Source organism: Lagopus muta, chromosome 1 (assembly GCF_023343835.1).
Source record: "Lagopus muta isolate bLagMut1 chromosome 1, bLagMut1 primary, whole genome shotgun sequence".
Lineage (NCBI taxonomy): Eukaryota > Metazoa > Chordata > Aves > Galliformes > Phasianidae > Lagopus > Lagopus muta.
The window spans coordinates 111,280,369-111,300,441 of record NC_064433.1 but is presented as its reverse complement, the minus strand read 5'-3'; the positions used below and the strand labels follow the sequence as shown (position 1 = coordinate 111,300,441).

General features: G+C 38.7%; 1 protein-coding gene across 2 annotated transcripts in view; it reads left to right on the top strand.

The window, feature by feature from the left end:
- USP9X (ubiquitin specific peptidase 9 X-linked) overlaps positions 1–20,073 on the top strand; it is a 98,907-nt gene that overhangs the window by 9,493 nt on the left and 69,341 nt on the right. For both annotated transcript variants that reach the window (XM_048937615.1, XM_048937608.1), the window contains exons 2-4: positions 15,634–15,887; positions 17,170–17,315; positions 17,560–17,639. In XM_048937615.1, the coding sequence (XP_048793572.1) occupies positions 15,792–15,887; positions 17,170–17,315; positions 17,560–17,639 (322 nt within the window). In that variant the 5' untranslated portion in view covers positions 15,634–15,791. The remainder of the gene's footprint in view (positions 1–15,633; positions 15,888–17,169; positions 17,316–17,559; positions 17,640–20,073) is intronic.

The following is a 20,073-nucleotide window of genomic DNA, read 5'->3' as shown; positions in this document are numbered from 1 at the left end:
GTGGGGAAAAAAGCCCAAACAAGCAGATTTCTTCAGCAACACATGTGATCAAGACGCAGACAGAATTCAGTTCTCAGTGCTTCTGTTTATCTGCTTCCAAACCCTGAGACTTCCCTTTACTTCTTTTCTTGTGAAACATTGAATTTCTTCAACAAAAAGGTAAAGGCAGTTTCTCTTCCTGGTGCCTCAGGTGACTGCTGTCCATGCAGATGACTTAGTTTGATGGAAGAAAACTTTAACTTGCTGCAGGTTAAATTAGTGTGGAATCTGGTTTACTCTGAAGATCCCCAATTGCGCAGGAGAAAAATGACAAATGGAGCCCTTGAGCAGTTTAGAGAGCACGTGTCTTTCTCTCTCAGAATTGTTATATGAAAGTTTCTTTTGCTAACAGGTAGTGAGACTTGACTGTTATGGTGGACACTGCTTTGTCAAGTCCATTTTTCTGATATGTATGTGCAGATAATATTTGAACTGCGCAGAGTTGTTTACAATTTCATAACTCTGCCCGTTTTCTTGATCAACAGAAACAAGTTTTGCTTGCTTCTGTGTGTTGCACACATCTTCTGCCTTACCTGCTGCAGCTCTCTCACTGTTACATGTAGTTGCGGTCCAATTATTCCAAGCTTTACTGCTAAATCAATTTTCTGACTCACTGTGATCTGAGTGCCATTTTCTGTTGCTCCTTGCAGTGGTTTTATCGTAATGTCTGGGACAAATGCATTTTTTGCCTTCATCTTCTTAAACTTCTCGCACTTAGCCCATATTTGCTCTGGCTAGTTAATATTTCTTTCATGACTGAACTTGTACTGTTTATGAGTTGGCATTCCTGGCATTTATTGTACACTAATCAGCTTTCTCTGTGTGCTGTTTCCTGTTAGCCATTATACTTAAGAAGTGCTTCAGTCTTTGTGACATTTCTGCATTGTTAGGACTCATCTCTGGTTTTACATGTGTGAATCTTCATTGCTCTTATAGATAAATAAATGCTAGCTGTAATTATCCAATTATCCATACACTGTTCTTTCTTCTTTCTTCCATCTCAGGTCTATTTCATTACAGATTTGCTCTGATGCCTAGAGTCGATTGTGTCCAAGGACATATATATTCTGCATGCCTCTTGTGCCATTGTTAGTGTTCATATGGCGTGTGATCCAGATAAAAATGAAAATTTTCATTCCTTTCCCCTAGTTACTTTTCAGCCAGAGTGATTTCTTGATGGTGTCTCACTGTGTGATGATGTGGTGAGGAGCAGGATAGGATGAAAGCAAGCCAGATCATCTTCCTCTGCTTGTGACAACATGGGCTTACCTGATTTCAAACAGACTGTGAAACTGTACCTTCAGTTGAGGCTTGTGCACCTGCAGAAGTGCAGTGAAAGTCTGTTCTAAAATGTACCAAGAAATAATGCTATTATGGAGGAATAAGATCACCTTTTCTCATTGAGATTCCAGCAATACAAGGAGAGCAGAAGAATTTAAGCACTGTGATGGTAAAGCTGCCTTCTGAGAGTTCTGTTGCTTTTGTGTTGTGCCAGTATAGGCACTGGCTGTTGAATGGTTGAACAGTCTTGTTCTCTCCTGGCCCATTATGGGGTTCAGATGAAAACCAGCTTCTTAATTAGTCTGTCTGTGCAATGGAGGGAGATGGTGCCTTGGTGGTTCTTGGACTTGCATGATTTAACGCTTAACCATTTGACTGTGATTTTTGCTTTTGTTGTTTGTTGGCTTTTTTTTTTTTGTTTTGTGGGTTTTTCTTCTGTTGTTTTTTTTCAAATTCCTGTTTTGTTTTTTAGTCATAACTTCAATTTACAATTTTTAATTTTACAACCCACCCTCAATCTTTAGGATGTAATAATATAGTAGGTAGCTGTCACCTGCGTTTCCTGGAAAGGAAGGTTGTGACAAACTTTCTGATAGGTTTTACAGCTATGTGAGAGTACTGTGTTTCTGGAACATTGGAGACACTTTTGGGTTTTGTGGGGAAGTGGGTATGCAAATGACTCCTGTTTCTAGCCCTGCTTGTTTCTTCATGTGTTTTCTTGGGGCTTCCTTGTTCCTACCCAACTTCCTCTGCTACTACCTTTTGGCTTTTAAAACAAGCTACCACTTTTGTTGTCTTGGCAGAAGGAGAATTAAGAAGATGTTCCTGTTGCCACTTATTTTCCTTCAAAGAGGCCAGGATTTTTTAAGGGATTTGTTAAACAAGCCCTCTGGAGCAGATAGATAATTCTTAGTGATTGTTTGAATGTGCAAATGGCTTGTGTGAGTTGAATTGGAATGGAGTGTGTATAAGGCAGGCAGTCTTTGTGAAGGTTCTCTCTCTACAAAACCTCCTGGTTACAATAGGCAGTTGGTACACTGAAAACTAGTTCTAAGTTTGGCTAAGCTTCATAAGCAATTAGGAAGAAACAGCTTATAATTGAAATCAAAATTGAAATTTTGATGCTGGTAAAACTTGTGTTTGTGTTTGAGGTATTTTAAGTTAGGCTTGATGGTAGTGGTAGCGTCTGAATTCATGTGCTTAGTTTGTGCTTTCTAATAGAGTATTACATGAAACTCATAAAGCTTAAGTTGTATAGTTTTTCTGCGTGATGCCATATGGTGTGGAATATCCCTCTGGCCAGTTTAGGTCCTGGTTCTGTGTCCTCCAGCCCCCTCACTGGCAGGGCAATGTGAGAAGCTCAAACATCCTTGGCTCTTTGCAGCACTGGTCAACAACAACTAAAACACTGCTGTGTTATCAACACTGTTTTTCTCCTGAAGCCAAAACATAGCATCATACCAGACTTGATGGAGAAAAGCAACTCTATCCCAGCTGAAACCAGGACAAAAATGCTTTCAGCTTAATATCTGGCTTGGATGCTGCAGCACTCTAACTTGCATTAAAGCAAGCAGTAAGTTTTCTGAGTTTTATTCTTTGAGGGAGAACTTCTATAAGGTGTTGATAATGTCGTGGGGTGTTAGGAATACACACTCTGAATATTTTTTTTCATGTTCTGCATAGAACATAAAAACATAAAGGGAGTCAAAAGGGGCTAGCTAACTTTTAACTACTTTTGTAACAGAAGTCTTAAGAGTATTATACTCTTGAGTTGCTTGAAGTCTGAAGTGTGTTATGCTATAAATACTTTCATATTTTAAAGTCATAGGTGGAATGAATATGGAAGATCCCATTTGCTTCTCTTTGAGTACTTACTAAAGAGTGAAGGTAGCAGAGCCTATTTAGCATCTGCCAGCAGCCTGGTGGAAAGTATGAACCTTGTAAATGATAGAAGCCGGAGGGATCTGTGTGTCTCTGGCAGAAAACAAGCATAGGAATGGCACAGGGAATGAGAAATCATAATTTGAGCACTTGTACAGTTCTGTGTTAAGCGGGATGTTCCAAGTGTTACTGCCTTTTTCGTTTTATCCCCCAGCAAGAATTGAAGTTGTGAAATGTATTAAATTACTCTAGTGTAGGAGATCAAAAGGAGCATTTTGTTTAAACTTTTTTCATTAAGTTTTTCAATTTTTGTCTGCTGTGGTAGATAGGAGAATTGTTATCTCTAGCTCTTTTGTTGGAGAAGGAGATATATACTTCTTGGTTACAGCTTCATCCCCGCTGCCTACAAAAACGTCCTAAAATTCCTAGAGGTTTTTGTGAGCCCTGCAATAAAGGAAGAGCAGAGTTCTCAAGGAAGTTCCAAAGGTCACTAGAGTTAAAGCGTAAAGGTTCTTAGCAGTCCTTCGTGGTTTGAGCCCAATTAAAAAAAAGAAAGTGAGATATTTTGTAGGAGCTCCTTGGAATTTACAAACCTCATGTTCTTCTCTGGTTAACTGTAGATGTAGAAGGAAACCACAGATCCTAATGCAACCTAAAATCACAATTAAAACTGCTTACATAAGTTGTATGTAATATCTTTCATTGGTTTTCCCGCTACTCTTATGTCATCGGAGGCAGAAAACAAATGTAAAAGTTCAAGGATTTGATCATGAAAGAAGAAAGGAGTAACGCTTTGTATGCAGAGTTGAAGGAGATTCTAAAATTAACCAAGAAAGTAGAGTTTGCATTTTGGAGGAAGACTGTGTAGACGCATCAACATTTGTTTATTTGAATGCTTTAAATTAAAGCAACCTGAGTAAGAGATGAGCTGTATTTACTGCTCTTTCTCTGGCCTGATTTGAATCTTAAAACATCTTTTTGCTGTAGTACTTCTTTTGGCTTTGTTTCTCAACGGTGAGGGCTTGCCAGTATTCTTTCCTGTACATAGCTGGTAGTAGGTGTTTTTACCCTGTTATTTCTCATTTTGTTTCAAGCATATTGAATCTAGAATTTCATCTCCATTTAGCTTTGAACTTTGTCTATATTTTTGTCTGCTCTCTGCTTGAATTTCCAGTGCAAAGTTAAAACAGTGTTAATCAGTTAGTTTTGTTTCTTGTGTGTCGGAGGATAAAATTTCCAACCCCTTTCAGCAGGTTGTTCCTGGGTCTGTTGCAACAGATGGAAATACCAACCTGATGTTTTGAGTATGCATTCGATATCCTCCTTTTTCATCTGGTATGAAGAACAGTGTTACTGAACTTATTCTTTTCCATCTGCGTTTTTGAAGTTATGTTCAAAGATGGTTTCTGGGCATTAGTTTTTAATTGAAAATGTAACTCTGTATAGTTAGGAGGGACATCAGCTGGTCTTAGTTTTGTGTGCCATTTCGAACAGCCGAGAAAAGTCTTTGTTCATACTAGCCAAAATTTAGCAAAACACACATTTCAGATGTATTGGTTCTGCTCTTGAGGTCTGCAGCTTAAAATCTCTTTGCCTGAAATAATATCTTAGTATATTTATAACTTTGTGCTTGAAAACTGAAAAGGATGTAGTATGTCATGTTTGGAAAACAACACCTCTCCTCCAAAGTTGCAGGGCGATGGCAGGTCCTGTCTGCTTTTCATGATTTTGTTTGTGTGCCTCGTTGGCAATGATTGCTTCTTTGACAATGTCAGTTTCAAATACAGTTTGTGCAGTACTTGCCTGTTGACTCCTCAGGGTTTTTCTCTCTTCTGAGTGGCTCAAAAGCTGAAGAATAAGAGTAGAAATGGCAGTCTGAAAAGGATATCTTTATTCCTTTACTGTAAGGATGTAAGATAAGCAGCAGTTGAAGACCCTGAAATAAGTAGACTGTCTGAGAAGTATGTGGTCTCTGGTGCCCTATCCTGTGGCCAGTCTTATAATTGGTTCAGATAGTTAATACAGCATGTAGCTCTCTCTGGGTGATTAATTCATATGGATGGTATTTTTGTTGCCTAGATGTAAGAGGCTGTAATTCACGAATTTCTTACCAGTTCTGCAGATAACATCCTAGAATCGTAGAATGGCTTGGGTTGGAAAATGATATACTTCCTCTAAGAAGATGATGATCCTGAGATTTGTTGTTGCTAAAAGCATGCAGTTGTAGTGTTTGCGTTTGGGTGCTTTTCTAGTATAAGCATTCTTCCAGTTCTGTTTCCAAATACACAGAAAATTTTCTGTACACCCTGTTTTTGTAGTTGGATGACCTGACACTTGGCTATGTTAGTGCACATTCTATTGTGCCAGGCTTATCAGATGATAGAGATTACTCTTATTATCGTCTCGTTTTATTATCCCATTTACTTGTCATGTGCAAAAATGTATTAGAGATTGTATAGTTCTGTTTAAGTCATCAGTAATATTGAGCACTATGGAATAGAGAATTGATATCTGTGGGGCTTTGCTAGAAGTGTTGGCCCATTTCCATTAAAACGCTCTTAGGAGTTTATTCTGTGATCTAGTGACCCAGCTGGTGGATGAAGGAAAGGCTGTTGGTGTGGTCTGCCTTCAGCAAAGCCTCTGACTGTCTCCCACCGTGTTCTCCTGGGCAAGCCAGCAGCCCATGGCTTGGAGAGGTACACTCTTTGCTGGGTAAGGAGCTGGCTGGATGGCCAGACCCAGAGAGTGGTGGTGAATGGAGCTAAATCCAGCTGGTGATCGGTTATGAGTGGTGTTCCCAAGGGCTTGGGCACCCTCAGTAAGTTTGTGGATGACACCAAGCTGGCAGGAAGTGTCGATCTGCCTGGAGGTAGCAAGGCCCTACAGAGGGATCTGGACAGGCTGGATCAGAGCTGTAGCCAATGGGATGAGGTTTGAGAAAATCAAATGCCGGGTCCTGCCTTTGGCCACAACAACCCCAAGCAACGCTACAGGCTTGGGGCTGAGTGGCTGGAAGACTTTGTAGGAGAAATGGACCTGGGGGTATTGATTGATGCTCGGCTGAACGTGAGCCAGCAGTGTGCCTGGGTGGCCAAGAAGGCCAATGGCATCCTGGCTTGCATCTGAAATACTGTTGCTAGCAGGAACAGGGAAGTGATTGTCCTCTGTACTCAGCTCTGGTGAGGTTGTGCCTTGAGTACGGTGTTTGGTTTTGGGCCCCTCGCTGCAAGAAAGACATTGAGGCCCTGGAGCGGATTCAAAGAAGGGCAACAAAAGTGGTAGGGGTCTGGACCATCAGTCTTGAGAGGAGTGGCTGATGGTACTGGGATTGTTCAGTCTGGAGGAGAGGAGGATGAGGGGAGACCTCACTGTGCTCTGAAACTATGTAAAGGGTTGTGGTGACCTGGGTGTCAGCCTTCTCCCTCGTTTAGCAGTGATAGGACCAGAGGGAATGGTCTCAGATCGCACCAGGGGAGATTCAGGCTGGATGTTGGGAAGTACTGCTTTTCCAAAAGAGTGGTCAGGCAGTGGAATGAGCTGCCCAGGGAGGTGGTGGAGTCACTGACCCTGGAGGTGTTCAAGGAGCATTTAGACATTGTGTTGAGGGACATGGTTTAGTGGGGAATGTTGGTGATAGGTGGATGGTTGGACTGGGTGATCTTGTAGGCCTTTTCCAACCTTGGTGATTTTATGGTTCTATGATTTATACATTTAAATATTTTTAAAAAATTATTTGATATTGCCTGTTTTGTTTACTGTAAGCTTAATCAAAAAAGCATGTAAAAATGTGAAAAATCAGGTAATCTCCAGCATCTTTCACATTAAGTGTTAAATTGCTCTAACTTACAAGACTGTAGGAAGTTTTGTATCCTGCATTAGAGGCTGCATATTTTATGAGACAGGTCCATGTACAGAAATGGTAGTTTGATTTCCTCTCTTTAGTCCCTCCACTTCTCCCCCTTTTCCTTTCTGTGCTATTGTGGACTATATCCTGTTTTCAGAGATCTACTAGAAGTTGTATCTATAGATTTCTTTGGGTTCTTGAACTCATAAAGTAATTTTATACAGCTTACCTTAGTTTTTAGATTTTAAAATATTTAGTATAAGTTGTTATCGTGTGGTAAATGGTATGTATTGGAAACACTTTTTGTTATGACATTGAATGCTAGACCAACAGTGCATCTGATCCAAAGCAGGAATATTAATATCACAGCAGAAAAAGTAGAGAGGTTTAATATTTATCTGATGTTTCATATGATGATTGCTAGGGTGTTTTGAATGTCTTTCTAAATTATGGAAGGTGATCACATGTCTACGCTGGGAAATATGTACTAAATAAGAATAATCAATTAGAATAGTTTTTTAGACTGTATATTAAATGAACTGTGTTGAGAAAAAATATTTAGAAACACATTATTTTGTTAGTATATTGCATTGTGCTTACTTAAAAATTAGTCCTGTTTCAAAGTGTGGGAAAAATGAGGTGTTTCCTACCTGCCTTGGTGTACTAGGCCATATATTCTGCTGAAAATTTTAAAGACTCATTTCACCAAAAGAAATTTGCTATGGCTGCCCATTTATTGCTTCCTGAACCATTGCTACATATTGAATGCTAAGAAGAATACTAATTGGCTAGAATGGGAGACTATATTGTGTGTATCTTCATGCAGAGAGAGTGAGGAGATGAGTACTGTTGCGTAAATGTATGCTTCTGGTCTGCTGGCTCTTTCAAACTTCAGTAACATCCTACTTCATACATTCTGAAAACTCTTCATTTTCCCTTTGTGGTGTGCTTGGGAAGCTCATAGGAGGTCAGTGATATGTCAGTGCTCAGAAGTATTCACATTTCATCTGTTCCCCTACTGCTTTGCTGTAGGAATTCGTATCTTACTGAGAAAGCTTTCATTTTTTAAGTGGAGTTAAGCTTATATTTTTTGCTACTGATAATTGCAGGAATGTGTTTTGATTTTTCCCATTGACTTTTGAGCATCCAATAACAATGCTTTTTTTAAATTATTTTTTGTAGGAAAAAAGCGAAGCAGTCAAGTTGAATATGAAATAATATTAAAAGTTAATTATACCTTTTTTATAAATCAAGTGAGATTAAATCTTTCCAAAAGCCTAATAGTGTAACATCATGTAATTACGAGCATTTGAATTAATGCTTAAGGAACAAACAGCACTCCTGAAGTATTGCAGACTGTAAACTTTGCTATGTAGCTTTGAGAGGTGTAATTATTATGAGGACTACTCTGAAAGTAATGCCTCCTATTTTGTATGTTGGCCCACAACATCAGAGGCAGATGTTGATGGTATGGCAGTAGAGGCTGAGCCATCTCACCAGCATCCCATTCCATTTTGCTGCCGTGTGACAGATGGCAGCGGAGGGGCACTATGACACAATGGCATCTGATGTGGAAATGCAGATGAAGCAGAGGTGTGGAACTGAAATCCTCCATGCAGATAACACGGCGCCCAGTGACATTCATCAGCACCTGCAGAATGTTTATGGAGACCAAGCACTGGATGTGAGCACAGTGAGGCATATTCATTACTTTCCTGCACTAGCAATCAGTAGGCATAGTATTTCCACAGCTAGTAGAGTATCAATTGCAAATATGAGTGTTCTAGGTTTATAAAAAGGAGCACAATATAAATATAAGCATGAAGCCATGATTTGTCCTTGCTTATAGTGTTCTAGTGCTGCCTGAGAAGTACCAAGATTGCACTCAAACCCACAATATCAACTCGATCCTTGTTGGTTGCATTGCTAGGAATACATTTTTGGAATGCAGAAGTGTAGCCTCCTGAGTAAATAAACAGTAGCATAACTGGAAGAAGCATAGCACTGCGTTGCTTAGCTGCATGAGATTTAATCTAACTCTGAAACAAATGCACATAATAAAATTCTTTGATCTGATTTTTTTTTTCTAGTCTCGAACCTGTTGTAACTTGTCATTTCAATGTAAAGTGGAAGGAAATCTTACCCACTTTTTTTGCATATTCATTGTGAATTCAGGAAAAGATTTGCATAGGCATATGCAATGGCACGGAAGGCGTCCCTCAAGACATTTAAACACTTTTAAAATAGATATTAACATTTTTCATATAGAAGTAACTCTAAGTTATTTAGGTTACAGTGTGTGCATTTACCAAAGCTTTGTTTATTTACCTCTCCTGATGATGTTGCAGAGTCTGACTTGTTTTACGGCAGTAATCAGAATTGTCCTCTCCCAACATAACAGGTACTTTGCATACTTGCTTACCAGTGGCTTCAATGTACTTTCTTGATTGCCTGGAAGTGTTTAAGAATTGAAGTATATTGCAGGATCTGTAAATCCCATATTCCTCTTCATTCAAATGTATTAAATCTTACTGGGACACACAGTTTCATACCAGTTGAACCAAGTTAGCTCTGTCTGAAAGCTCTTGAGAATGAAAGAATGATCATACTCATTCTGTCTGTGTTTTGTTTAGGGCAGCCTGAATTTGTGCCTACGGAAAAATGTAGCACGGCTGTGGCTTGCTGTGGAGCACAGTTAATTGCCTTAATATTTGCTGGTTTTGTCTGTAAGGCATTGACTGTTTTCTTTCTTGGTGCTGTATATATGGCATTCTGCCCCACGCACAATCATATGAGCAAAGCAGTTTTTCTTGCTCAGAATAGGAACTGAAATTGATTTTGTTTCCGTTTGGTGGCCGGAGGAACTGTGTGTAAGATCTGAAGACTTGACCTCTCGCTGTTACGTTATTTGGGGAACAAGTATCCTGTAAGTTGGGGATCCACTGGTGTACTGTTTAACTGTTCAGAGTCCTTCCAAGTGTATGTATTCTAAGCTTAGGTGGTTGCACCTCTATCCAGTTCCCTTTTGAGAGATTGAACTTCACTGATTCTTGACTTCAAGCAAGACAATTCTTCCTGTGTTCTAAAGGATATCCTTGTTGGTTTTGTTTGTTTTGGTGCTGTTAGTGTTTTATCTTTCTTTGTTTTCTTTTCAGTCTTTTGGGAAGTTATTCCAGGTGGAAACAAGAAAATAATGTTTTGATTATGTCAGTTTTGCTGCCTGCAGGACCAAACTTTGGTTTCTCTGCGTTAGCTTGAATATAGCTTGCTTTGTTTGAGACTTCTTAGATGAGATCAAGACTGAAAAAATTGAGTGGAAATCGGGCAGCATTAGCCATAGAAGCCTGAGAAGAGGCTTTACTTCTGATGACCTGATAAGGTTTCTATTTGAGCCATAAGCTTAGGCTGGCTGGCTGTTAGATCTGGAACAGCTAAATGCAGCCAGATCCTGCTCTTCACCAGTACGTCTCAAGTCTCATTTATGCGAGAAGCCAGTCCCACTTTCGATTCAAAAAAACTTCTTAAAAGGTGAAATAATGCTTTTGCAGTAACAGAACGATCAAAAAAACATTTCTCTTTGCATCTCTAGCCCTGGAAAAATACAGAGTTCTTTGTGTTCTTGAGTTGTGCTACATGTATCGGTATTACAGTCCTTCTAACACAGGGTGTGTAGATGTGACAATTTAATTGCTTTGGTGGTGTTGAACTTTGTTTTCCACGTACCTTGATTCGCATCAAGGCTTCAGTCTTTGAGTGTCTTCTGAATTTTAGTTTTTCCGCCAGACTTCTGCATTCTGCAATTCTCTAAAATACGGGCGGGAGGCTCTCACTTCTCTAAATCTGTAATACAGATTGTATTCATATTTGTTACTCAAGCAGGATGAAACACTATTGCTTAGAACTAGCTTTTTGGTTTTGGGTTTTTTTTTTTTTTTTTTTTTTTTTTTCAGCTTTCTTGTGCAGTCTTTTCAGCACAGGATGCTACCTACTTGGTGCAGGATGACTTGAATGTGTTTAGACAAATCCTTTGAGACCATCCTGAAGCAGTTGACAGCTGGGGTCCTTTTACTTTGCCCTTGAGGTAGTAGTAACAGATGATACTTTGTTATGGTAGCTTACTCTCTTGTGCTTGTGCAGCTTGCTAAATTCAAGTGAATGGTGGGAGTAGGAGCTTATGGGTAGAAATGAAGTTGTGTGCCATTACGTAGGTGTAGTTTAACCTTAACCTGTCTCAACATTATTTTGAAATTTTAAATATTATGATGATCTGTAAATCATTTCCTCCTTCCTGAAAGACACAATACACAGAGAAGGCTAATGAGGAATCTGCTGGGATGTATGTAGAATGTAACTGCTGAATGAAGTCAGTGTTAGACTTCTGGAAAGGTGTTTCTAGCTTAGAAGGTGTTTTGATGGCAAGAGAAGAATAGGACAGAAGGTCAAATTCCAAGTCTAGAACTTTTAAGATGAGAATCACATCACATCCCTTGTGATGAGTTAGTGTTTTATTAGCACTTCAAGAAGGCAGTTCCCAGTATCCTATATGAAATGAAGCTGCAATACCTTTGAACCCTATATGTGTATTGCTGCAGTTATGGGTTTTGCAGTACAGCACTAAGGAATAAAAAGCTTATCTTCTTTGAGATGCTGGGAAGGTAGGAACATGTCTACACGTAATCTTGGAAAAAGCTCATGTTCTTTCTTAGCATACTTGTATGATTTTAGGGAGCTCCATTCTTAACATGTTGAGTATGTTAGAATTCTGGTGTGTGGTGTTAACACCGCAGAGGAGGTTTGGTTTTGTGGCATATGCAACCAGGATCTTTTCTATAGAAGGAAAATAGGTTTGTGTTTCTAGTAGGGCTCTAGGTAATGCATGTGAATGATGAGTTGTATTTTGAGGTCTGCTATGATCATCTGTCTGCTTGCATTTGCTTTTTTTCTGAGACTTGGCATTACAGGTAGCTCACTTGGAAGACTGCACGTACTGAGATATTTCAGGTATTTCAGAAGTGACTTTGAGAAACTCAGATGAAAGATGTTCTAGAAATGAACAGTATTAGAAAATTACATATATTTCTTCATCGTTCCATGCTGGAAGTCAAAGCTGAAGTCAGGTTTAAGCATGCTACTGTCCCAGTGGAACCCTACCAGCAGCTGGTGTATTCTGTAGTTGCCTTTTCCCAGTGTCATTAAAGCGGCAAAGAGACAGGTGAAGCAAAAACTGGAATTTACCTGTCTTTTAACAGTGGGTTGACATGATGTGAAGAAATGGAAGATGGCACAGCACATCAAGATTTGCTGAGTTGGCAATCAAAACTGAATGTCAGTGGGATGCATTTGACTCAGTTTTCATAGCCTCGTACATTGCTTGATGAACAGTGCAGTAGTTAGTGTGACAGTTAACAGGCGTGTCTTCATTCTGATGCTGTATCAAAACATCCATTGAAAGCCTTTTGATAAGGATGGTGATTTTTTTAAAACACTGCTTAGTATGTTGAAACCATATTTGAATATAGTAGAAATTAGCCATGGATTTAATAATAATAATAGTAATACAAAGGCTCCACGTGCTTCAGTTGAATACTGGCAGTGAGGGCTGCCTACGGGTGCAAAATGAGGTGGCATTACATCAGTTTATGTTTGCTTATAGACAGGTTAATTATGAGTAGGTGCAAAGGTTAATTTGGAGCTGAGCCATGCCACGTGCCTTAGGGAGTTCTAATTCTTAAAAAATGAAATTGAGTAGTCTGGATGAAGTGATTGGAATTCATCATTTCCTGGTTAACAATTCCTGTAAAAGTTAAAACAGGGTATTCTATGGGTGTGTACCATTTGATGTGTTCTGTAAAACAAACGGTTAAATTGGCGCTGGTAAATGACTTCCTTGTAATACTGTTTAAAATATATAAATTGACCTTGATTTGTGCTTACACAAATGTGTTTCCTTCTCTAATTAGAAGGAAAACCTCAACAAGGATGTGTTCACAACTTGGAATATGTGAATACTGTAAGAAGCAGTCAGGTCATTTCTTGGAAGTGGAGTGTGCTTAGCTGCAGCATAACTTGATGTTACTTCTATATCTCTGAAGATACATCAACACCTTCCCACCACCCTTCCCAAATATTGGGGTGGAAGGGATAGGAATAGGAAAGAGAGCATCTCACTCATGTAGTTGTCCTTGTCTTAAGCAGTCACAGAATCATGGAATTGTAGGGGTTGGAAGAGACCTCTAGAGATCTTGTCCAACCCCAAAGCCAAAGCAGGTGATGAACTTCTGGAAGTCCTGACGTGCATTTTAATGAAGAATGGGAAGGTAGTACATGGAGCCCGTCACAATTAGACGTGATCTGAAAGTTACTTTGTAAATGTTCTGTTTACTAATATCTACAGAATTCTGGATGTTTTTCCTACACAAATTTTGTTTTAATCTGTGAATCTTCAAGATCCTGAGTTACATGATCATTTCAGTAGTAGTTCTCTTGTGTCTCTTAGCTACATTGTCACACATCTTGAGCAGGAAGGAATTTACAAAAATATTGTACCCAAAATCTTGAGATAAGCACAGAGGCAAAATTTGAGTGTAAATTCAAGCTAGTATAAGGTCAGGAAACAGGAGACAGGAGAGCTAACAGGAGAGCTGCAGGGTTGTATTGGCTCTGTGGCTTGCACTAGGATGAGTATGCTGTGGCTTATTAGTATGTGTAGTTCAGGTAATTACAGAAACTGAGAAACAATCAGTCTCTAAGGTTTTTATTGTGGGATGTTTGGTTTGTTTGGGGTTTTTTTTCAGGGTGGGGGTGGACATGCAGTTGGCAAAGTTTTCTTGTTTTTCATAGACTGAACGGGATCACTCAAGGATGAGCCAAGCAAAGGAATGAAAAGGGGCAGGACTGAAGCAGTTCCCCTTCACTGTGAATTGCTGGGGAATCACAGCTGTCGGGAGGTTTGCAGTTTAGGGAACTGCAGGGAACCAGGACTGTTGCTGAAAGCAGCTGTTACGCCCTTTCCCTGTCTCTTTGCTTACTCAATGTGGTAAATTTATAGACCAGACCTACTGAGGAAGGAGGAAGATGTTTATTGTGGTCATAGAGTTGGTTTAAGGCTGTTGAAAAGTGCAATGTAGGTTTTGGAGAAGTTTGATTTCATTGGTATAAGCAAATACCTAGAAGCTTCACGCAGGTAATGCAGTGGAAATGAGTGCACTGAACTGCAGTAGAGCACAGTGTATGGCTGGAAATTTACTTTTATTAGTATTTTCTGCCTAGCAGTCTTTCTAAATGAATAGAAAACAAATACTTAAAGGAGTGCACTTAAAAAAAAAGAAAAAAGCACCAATGAAAGCAAGTTGCTCTGTAAGATTGCATTTTTAAAAGTAGATAGCCTGCTAAAGAAGGCTTGACTTGGTAATGCCTTTGCTTAATTGGGCTCGCTGCACTCTTAGATTTTAGTATTAGTCCTAAAAGATGGTGATGGATTGCAATTGAATGTGTACCAAGTGCACAGCTGTGTTCAGAAAGCAAGCATTATTTTAATAGCAGTATTAGTATGAGTTCTCTAAATTTTTTGGTAATATTAATGTTGGAGACTGAGTTGAGAAGAAGTAGCATATTTGGTCAAAATTGGTATTGTATTTGAAGCTGGCTTTGCAAATTTACACAGTTCAGGAGAGGATTTTGAAGGGTCTTAAGGAAAGACAGCAAGAGCCTATAAAATGAATTGGTATGTTTTAACAAAGTAGTTATTACCATACATACTGATGCAGCAGAAACTTTAACTTGTTAATGTGGATAGTTCAGTTGTAGGAGCTTGCAAAGATCTTTGCTTTCAAGTGTGATCTCTTCATTGTTAACCAAAAGTGAAAGCGCCTTATAGAGGGCATTGCTCAAATGCCTCTTGAGCACTGATAGACTTGGGCATCATTAGCCTAAACATAATGAAGTTAAATATGTAACATTTATGAATCTGTTGCTTTGTCAGAATTACAACATCGGAAAGTAAATCTGATGTCCCCATCTTATTGGCTAAAGTGCTTGGTGGGGTTGAGGTGGACTTTGTACTGGGCTTGAAAATTCAACAGATCCAGGTGTCGGTACGCAAGTGCTGAAAGAAAAAGGAATGCAGGTCAGACATTGGAATGAATACTGGTGTACTAATAGAAGTGTGGCTGCCGGCTCTGTTAATCTTAGCTGAGGTGGAAACAGTTTTCCTCCACTCCCACTCATACAGCTGCAGTTTGGACAGTCAGGAGTAGAATATTCGGCAAGGTGATAAGTGTGGTGGTTTGGGTTTGGTTTTTTTTTGTGCTCTTAATCAGGTCATATTAAGCTGTTGTATTTGGACTTGTCTGGTTCTCAGTGATATAAAGGTGGAATTCTCACTTGGAGCATTAAAACCGTGTTAATTATTTCAAATGCTACCTTCTTTTGATGTCAAATGTACTCAGTAAAAAGAAATAGTAAGTCTAAAATAAAAGAGTTTTTTTAATGGGAGTATGTTTGTTTTTGTAGTGCTCTTTTCAAGATTCAAGTGACTTTTATGTGCATGTATCTCTAAAGCATACTGTCTTTTTTTCTTTTTCCCCCAGGTTATGCAATGGTCTCTGCAAGATGGCATGTTCTTGAGTTGGAGCTTTTTAAAGCAAGCATATGCTGGTACTTCAACTTTACTAAGTGGACTATAATTTCTTCTCTCACAACAACTACTTAAGCAGACAAAATTGCAAAGATCTGCCCTGTGTCGAGTATGACAGCCACGACTCGTGGCTCTCCGGTAGGAGGCAATGATAGCCAGGGCCAGGCTCCTGATGGACAGTCCCAGCCTCCCCTCCAGCAGAATCAGGTATGATACTAGCAATCAAGTTATCTAGAAGTATAGAGCTTGGTTCTTTAGAACAGTGTTTCTTATTTATCTGAACTGTGAGTTTATGTAGTGCTAGAGATGTGTAATTAAGTGAACTCGGTCTTTGTTTTTGGGAGTGCAAAAGGAATTTAAGGGATAAAGACAGTGCTGTTGACAAAGTAGATAATGTTAGGGAACACCGTGTTGCAAAAAATACTCCCTTTTCAGGCAGTGACATAGTTCTGTAAAGCATATTTATTTGGAATATGAAGTCATCTTGGAATGATAGCAGAGGCTTCCTCACAACTGTGTTGTTGAGTCTGCCACATATTGGTATAAGTGCTCTGTGACTTCAGTTTATGCTCAATTCTGTAAATGCACTTTGTGGATAAAGGAGCTTATGGAGGTGGTTATCTTCTCTCTTACATTGTCTTCTGCTGAGTCCCTGTTCATTGTGCTAGACTGCCTGAATGACATGGCATGTTTCTTTTAAACACAGTGTTCTGCTTTCAAAGAAGAGTAAAAACCTTCAAACATACAGCATCATAATGCAACGGCTCTTCTTTATCAGGAAAACAGAGAAGATGTATTTAAAGACTGTAGCCCAAACCAGTTAATAGAAAAAACACTTCTTTTATACAGTATTTAGATGATGTTTATTAAGGATCATAGGTTTTAATATTTATTATTCTTGAGAATCAGTTGTTCTTTGGTACATGTGTGATGGGTAACCTCGACTGGCAGGTAAGCCACCGTGTCACTTGCTCACTCCCTCTCTGTGGAATGGGCTTAAGTAATTGTGTGCTTGTAGTTGGCTAGTAAAGTACAGTACTGTTCTACTTGTTGTAAACTTTCAGAAAATGTTTTCATGATCTTTTTGCTTTACTGTTGCTGAAGTTTTTTTACATACAATATTCAACTTCAAAAGATAGGTAAAAACAGAGTATCCATATAGTTTTTATTTTCATCTTCTAGGTAGCTGGTCTGCTGAAAATCAATCTGTTACAAAATGAAATAAAAAATAATAATTTTTTAAAAAGTTACAGCAATTTTCTCTCCAGGAAAGTACGTTAATGCTTAAAATGTTCAAACAGAAAACATTTAGCACATTTAATATCTTATTATTTTTTTGAATAGATCTAAAATGAAATTATTAAACATTATTGGTAGTGACAGATGTACAGTTCAAGTGATAATTTGAAATATAATCTGAATGAAAAAGCCAAAATAAGTGGCTCACAAGCGTAGACAAGTATTCAAGTATTTTCCGTACCAATTTTAGACATCTTCACCTGATTCTTCAAATGAGAACTCTCCAGCTACCCCGCCTGATGAGCAGGGCCAAGGAGATGCTCCACCTCAGCTTGAAGATGAGGAGCCTGCGTTTCCACACACAGACCTGGCAAAGTTGGATGACATGATCAACAGGTACTTTCACACTTTGTGCATTTTTTCCAGTGCGTGTAGATTATTTGTGAAACCATCCTGATAGCGAAAGCAGGATTTGTGCTTCTCCGATTCACTGGATTGCTTGAAAGACTTCTTGTTGGGTTAGAGTTTGAAGGAAATAAAAAATGGGTATTTTTTTATCTTTCATTAAAAAAGAACAAAGATTCCTCATTTTTAAGAAGCACAGTTGAGATGCATGGTTTTGTTTTGTTTCTGAATATAGGCCTCGATGGGTTGTTCCTGTGTTGCCGAAGGGGGAATTAGAAGTTCTTCTAGAAGCTGCTATTGACCTGAGTAAAAAAGGTAAGCTGAAAAGGGAATGAATGATCATTGAACTAGCTGACAAGTGATAGGACATGAGGAGATGTTCTGTGTTGGACCAGGTGACAAATGGTCTTAGATTGTGCCAGAGGAGGTTTAAGTTAGATATATGGAAGAATTTCTTCACAGAGGGATGTGGTTAAGTCTCTGTCTCTGGAGGTATTTAAGGCATATGTGGCACTGAGGGATGTGGTTCAGTGATAGAACCTGATGGGTCAGGTAGGTGGTTGGATTTGATGATCTTGAAGGTCTTTTCCAACCTAGATGATTCTACAATTTGCTTTGTATGCTTTTTGGTTGTGAGGATTTTAAGCCTCCATTGGAAATTCTCAGTTATTTCTGTTATGGCCCTGGTCCTAAAGATTCAATATCAGTGAACAGTATGCAAAACCTTCATAAATCAGTAACTTGAAGAAATTATCCATGTATGTAGAAATTAGGTGCCTTATATGGTATAAGTAGAAAGGTTGAAGAAGCTCACAGCAATAAAAAAAATCTTGTCATTCCTGTCCTACCTGTTTACTCTATTTGCTTTGATATCAGACCTGGGGGGTTTGGTCTTGATAACAGATACTAAAACTCAAAAAATTTTAGTTTTTATATGGGTTTTTTGTTTGTTTTTGTGTTATCTTAACTGAGTTGCTAATCTAGATTTTCAGTTGTTTTGCCATACATTTTAAAATTCAACTTTGGCGTATGCATGCTTTTGAGAATGTTAGAGGAAAGTTAGAATGGTAAGCAGCATAATAATAATCCTACCATATTTTTTGCTGTGTCTGACTTGCTTGGAACTAGGACAGTTCCCTGTCGAGATTGTGCACATGTTCACTAAACTGATAATTTGTCATGTATCTGTAATATTGTTCTTGCCTCAGTATGTGAGTGATGCCTGTAGATACTTTTCTAGTGCACCTATACTTGCCAGTTGTGTTTTAAATATAGTGATATACAAAATGCCTGTTCCTTCTGTGACATAGCTACATCGAGATGACTTCACTTCTATGATGATAAAGGTTATACTTAGGCAGTGTTAAGAGTAAAAAGCTGGCTTTGGTCAGGAAATTTGGAGTTACCCCTTGTTTGTTTTCTGTCTCTTCTTTCTCTGGAGAAACAAAAGTTGAACTGGAAAAGTGGTCCAAAATAGGATAATGATGCACTGTTGCTAACACTGATTTATCAGCTGGAGTTGCATTTTTAAATCAGCTTTCTTTGCATATAGCTAGATCTGGCAGGAATTTTAGGAAGACTGCAGAGTTTTTTAAGAGATCGCACCTGTTCAGGAACTACAAAATTCACCCTTCTGTGTGTGTAGGCTGTTGAAGCAGTGCAGTGAGAAGAGATTTTCTGCTTATGATTTATGGGAGAGGAGATGTATGTACTGCCAGCTGTTAAGTCATATTGAAAAATAAAACGGACACAAAAACATGTCAGTGCAATGCAATGAAGTAATATGAGTAGAATGAGATTTTTGGCTACTCTTAACATCGCTGTTCTTCTCTAAAGCATCAGACGTAGATGAAAGTTCTCAAACAAAGAGTCTTTTTCTTTTTTTCCTCTTAAAGCTATGGAAAACAGTGGGAATCTACGCATAGTCTTCATGTGAAAAGTGCTTCTGCTTTGCGATTTCCTCTTGCCCTCTGGATGAATTTCTTTGTGTTGACATATAAAAGGATTATTGGCTAAGGATAAAAAAAAAAAAGGGAGAATAAGGGAAAGCTGATAGAAATAGTTGCTCTTTAACCGTTATTTTTATAGTTAAATCCTAGATTCTGTTTTTACCTGCGATTAGAAGTTATGCAGTGGCTAACGCTGTCCTTTTCCATTTGTTTTGTAATGTACTTTCCAGCATTCGATGTATTTGTGGTAGGGCGCTCATTTGCTGTAGCAGGCACTGCTTTTATAGTTCCAAACTAGACTGACACTGTTTCAATAAGTAATACAAATAATTATGTAAGTATATATACTTATATATGCCTATACTTGAAAATGTATTCTGTTACTTCACTAAGATCTGAAATGGCTACCCGTCTGTGAGCGTTCTTCTTAACCTGGGCCCTGTTTCAGGAGAGAACTGACAGGAGAAATTGAGAAGTAACCAACTGTTTGAACTACATACCTACATGCAGCCTGTATTTCATTTTATCTCACGACTTCATTTATTGTATTTGTTTTGATTAAGCACCTTTTTCTAGTGGTTGGAGCTCTCAAGTGGCTTTTTATTCCTCATGTTGTCAGTGGCCATTGGCTTTCTGGAGGGACTTTGGGGGAATTCCTTTCTTTGTGACTTTATCTTTAGAAGAAAATGGCTGCATTCTCTTGAAAAAGTTTCAGGAACTGAAATTAAAGGAACTTCAGAATTGAAAGTATTCATGAAAACACAATTTCGTCATTGCCATATTCAAGTGTACAGAGTAGT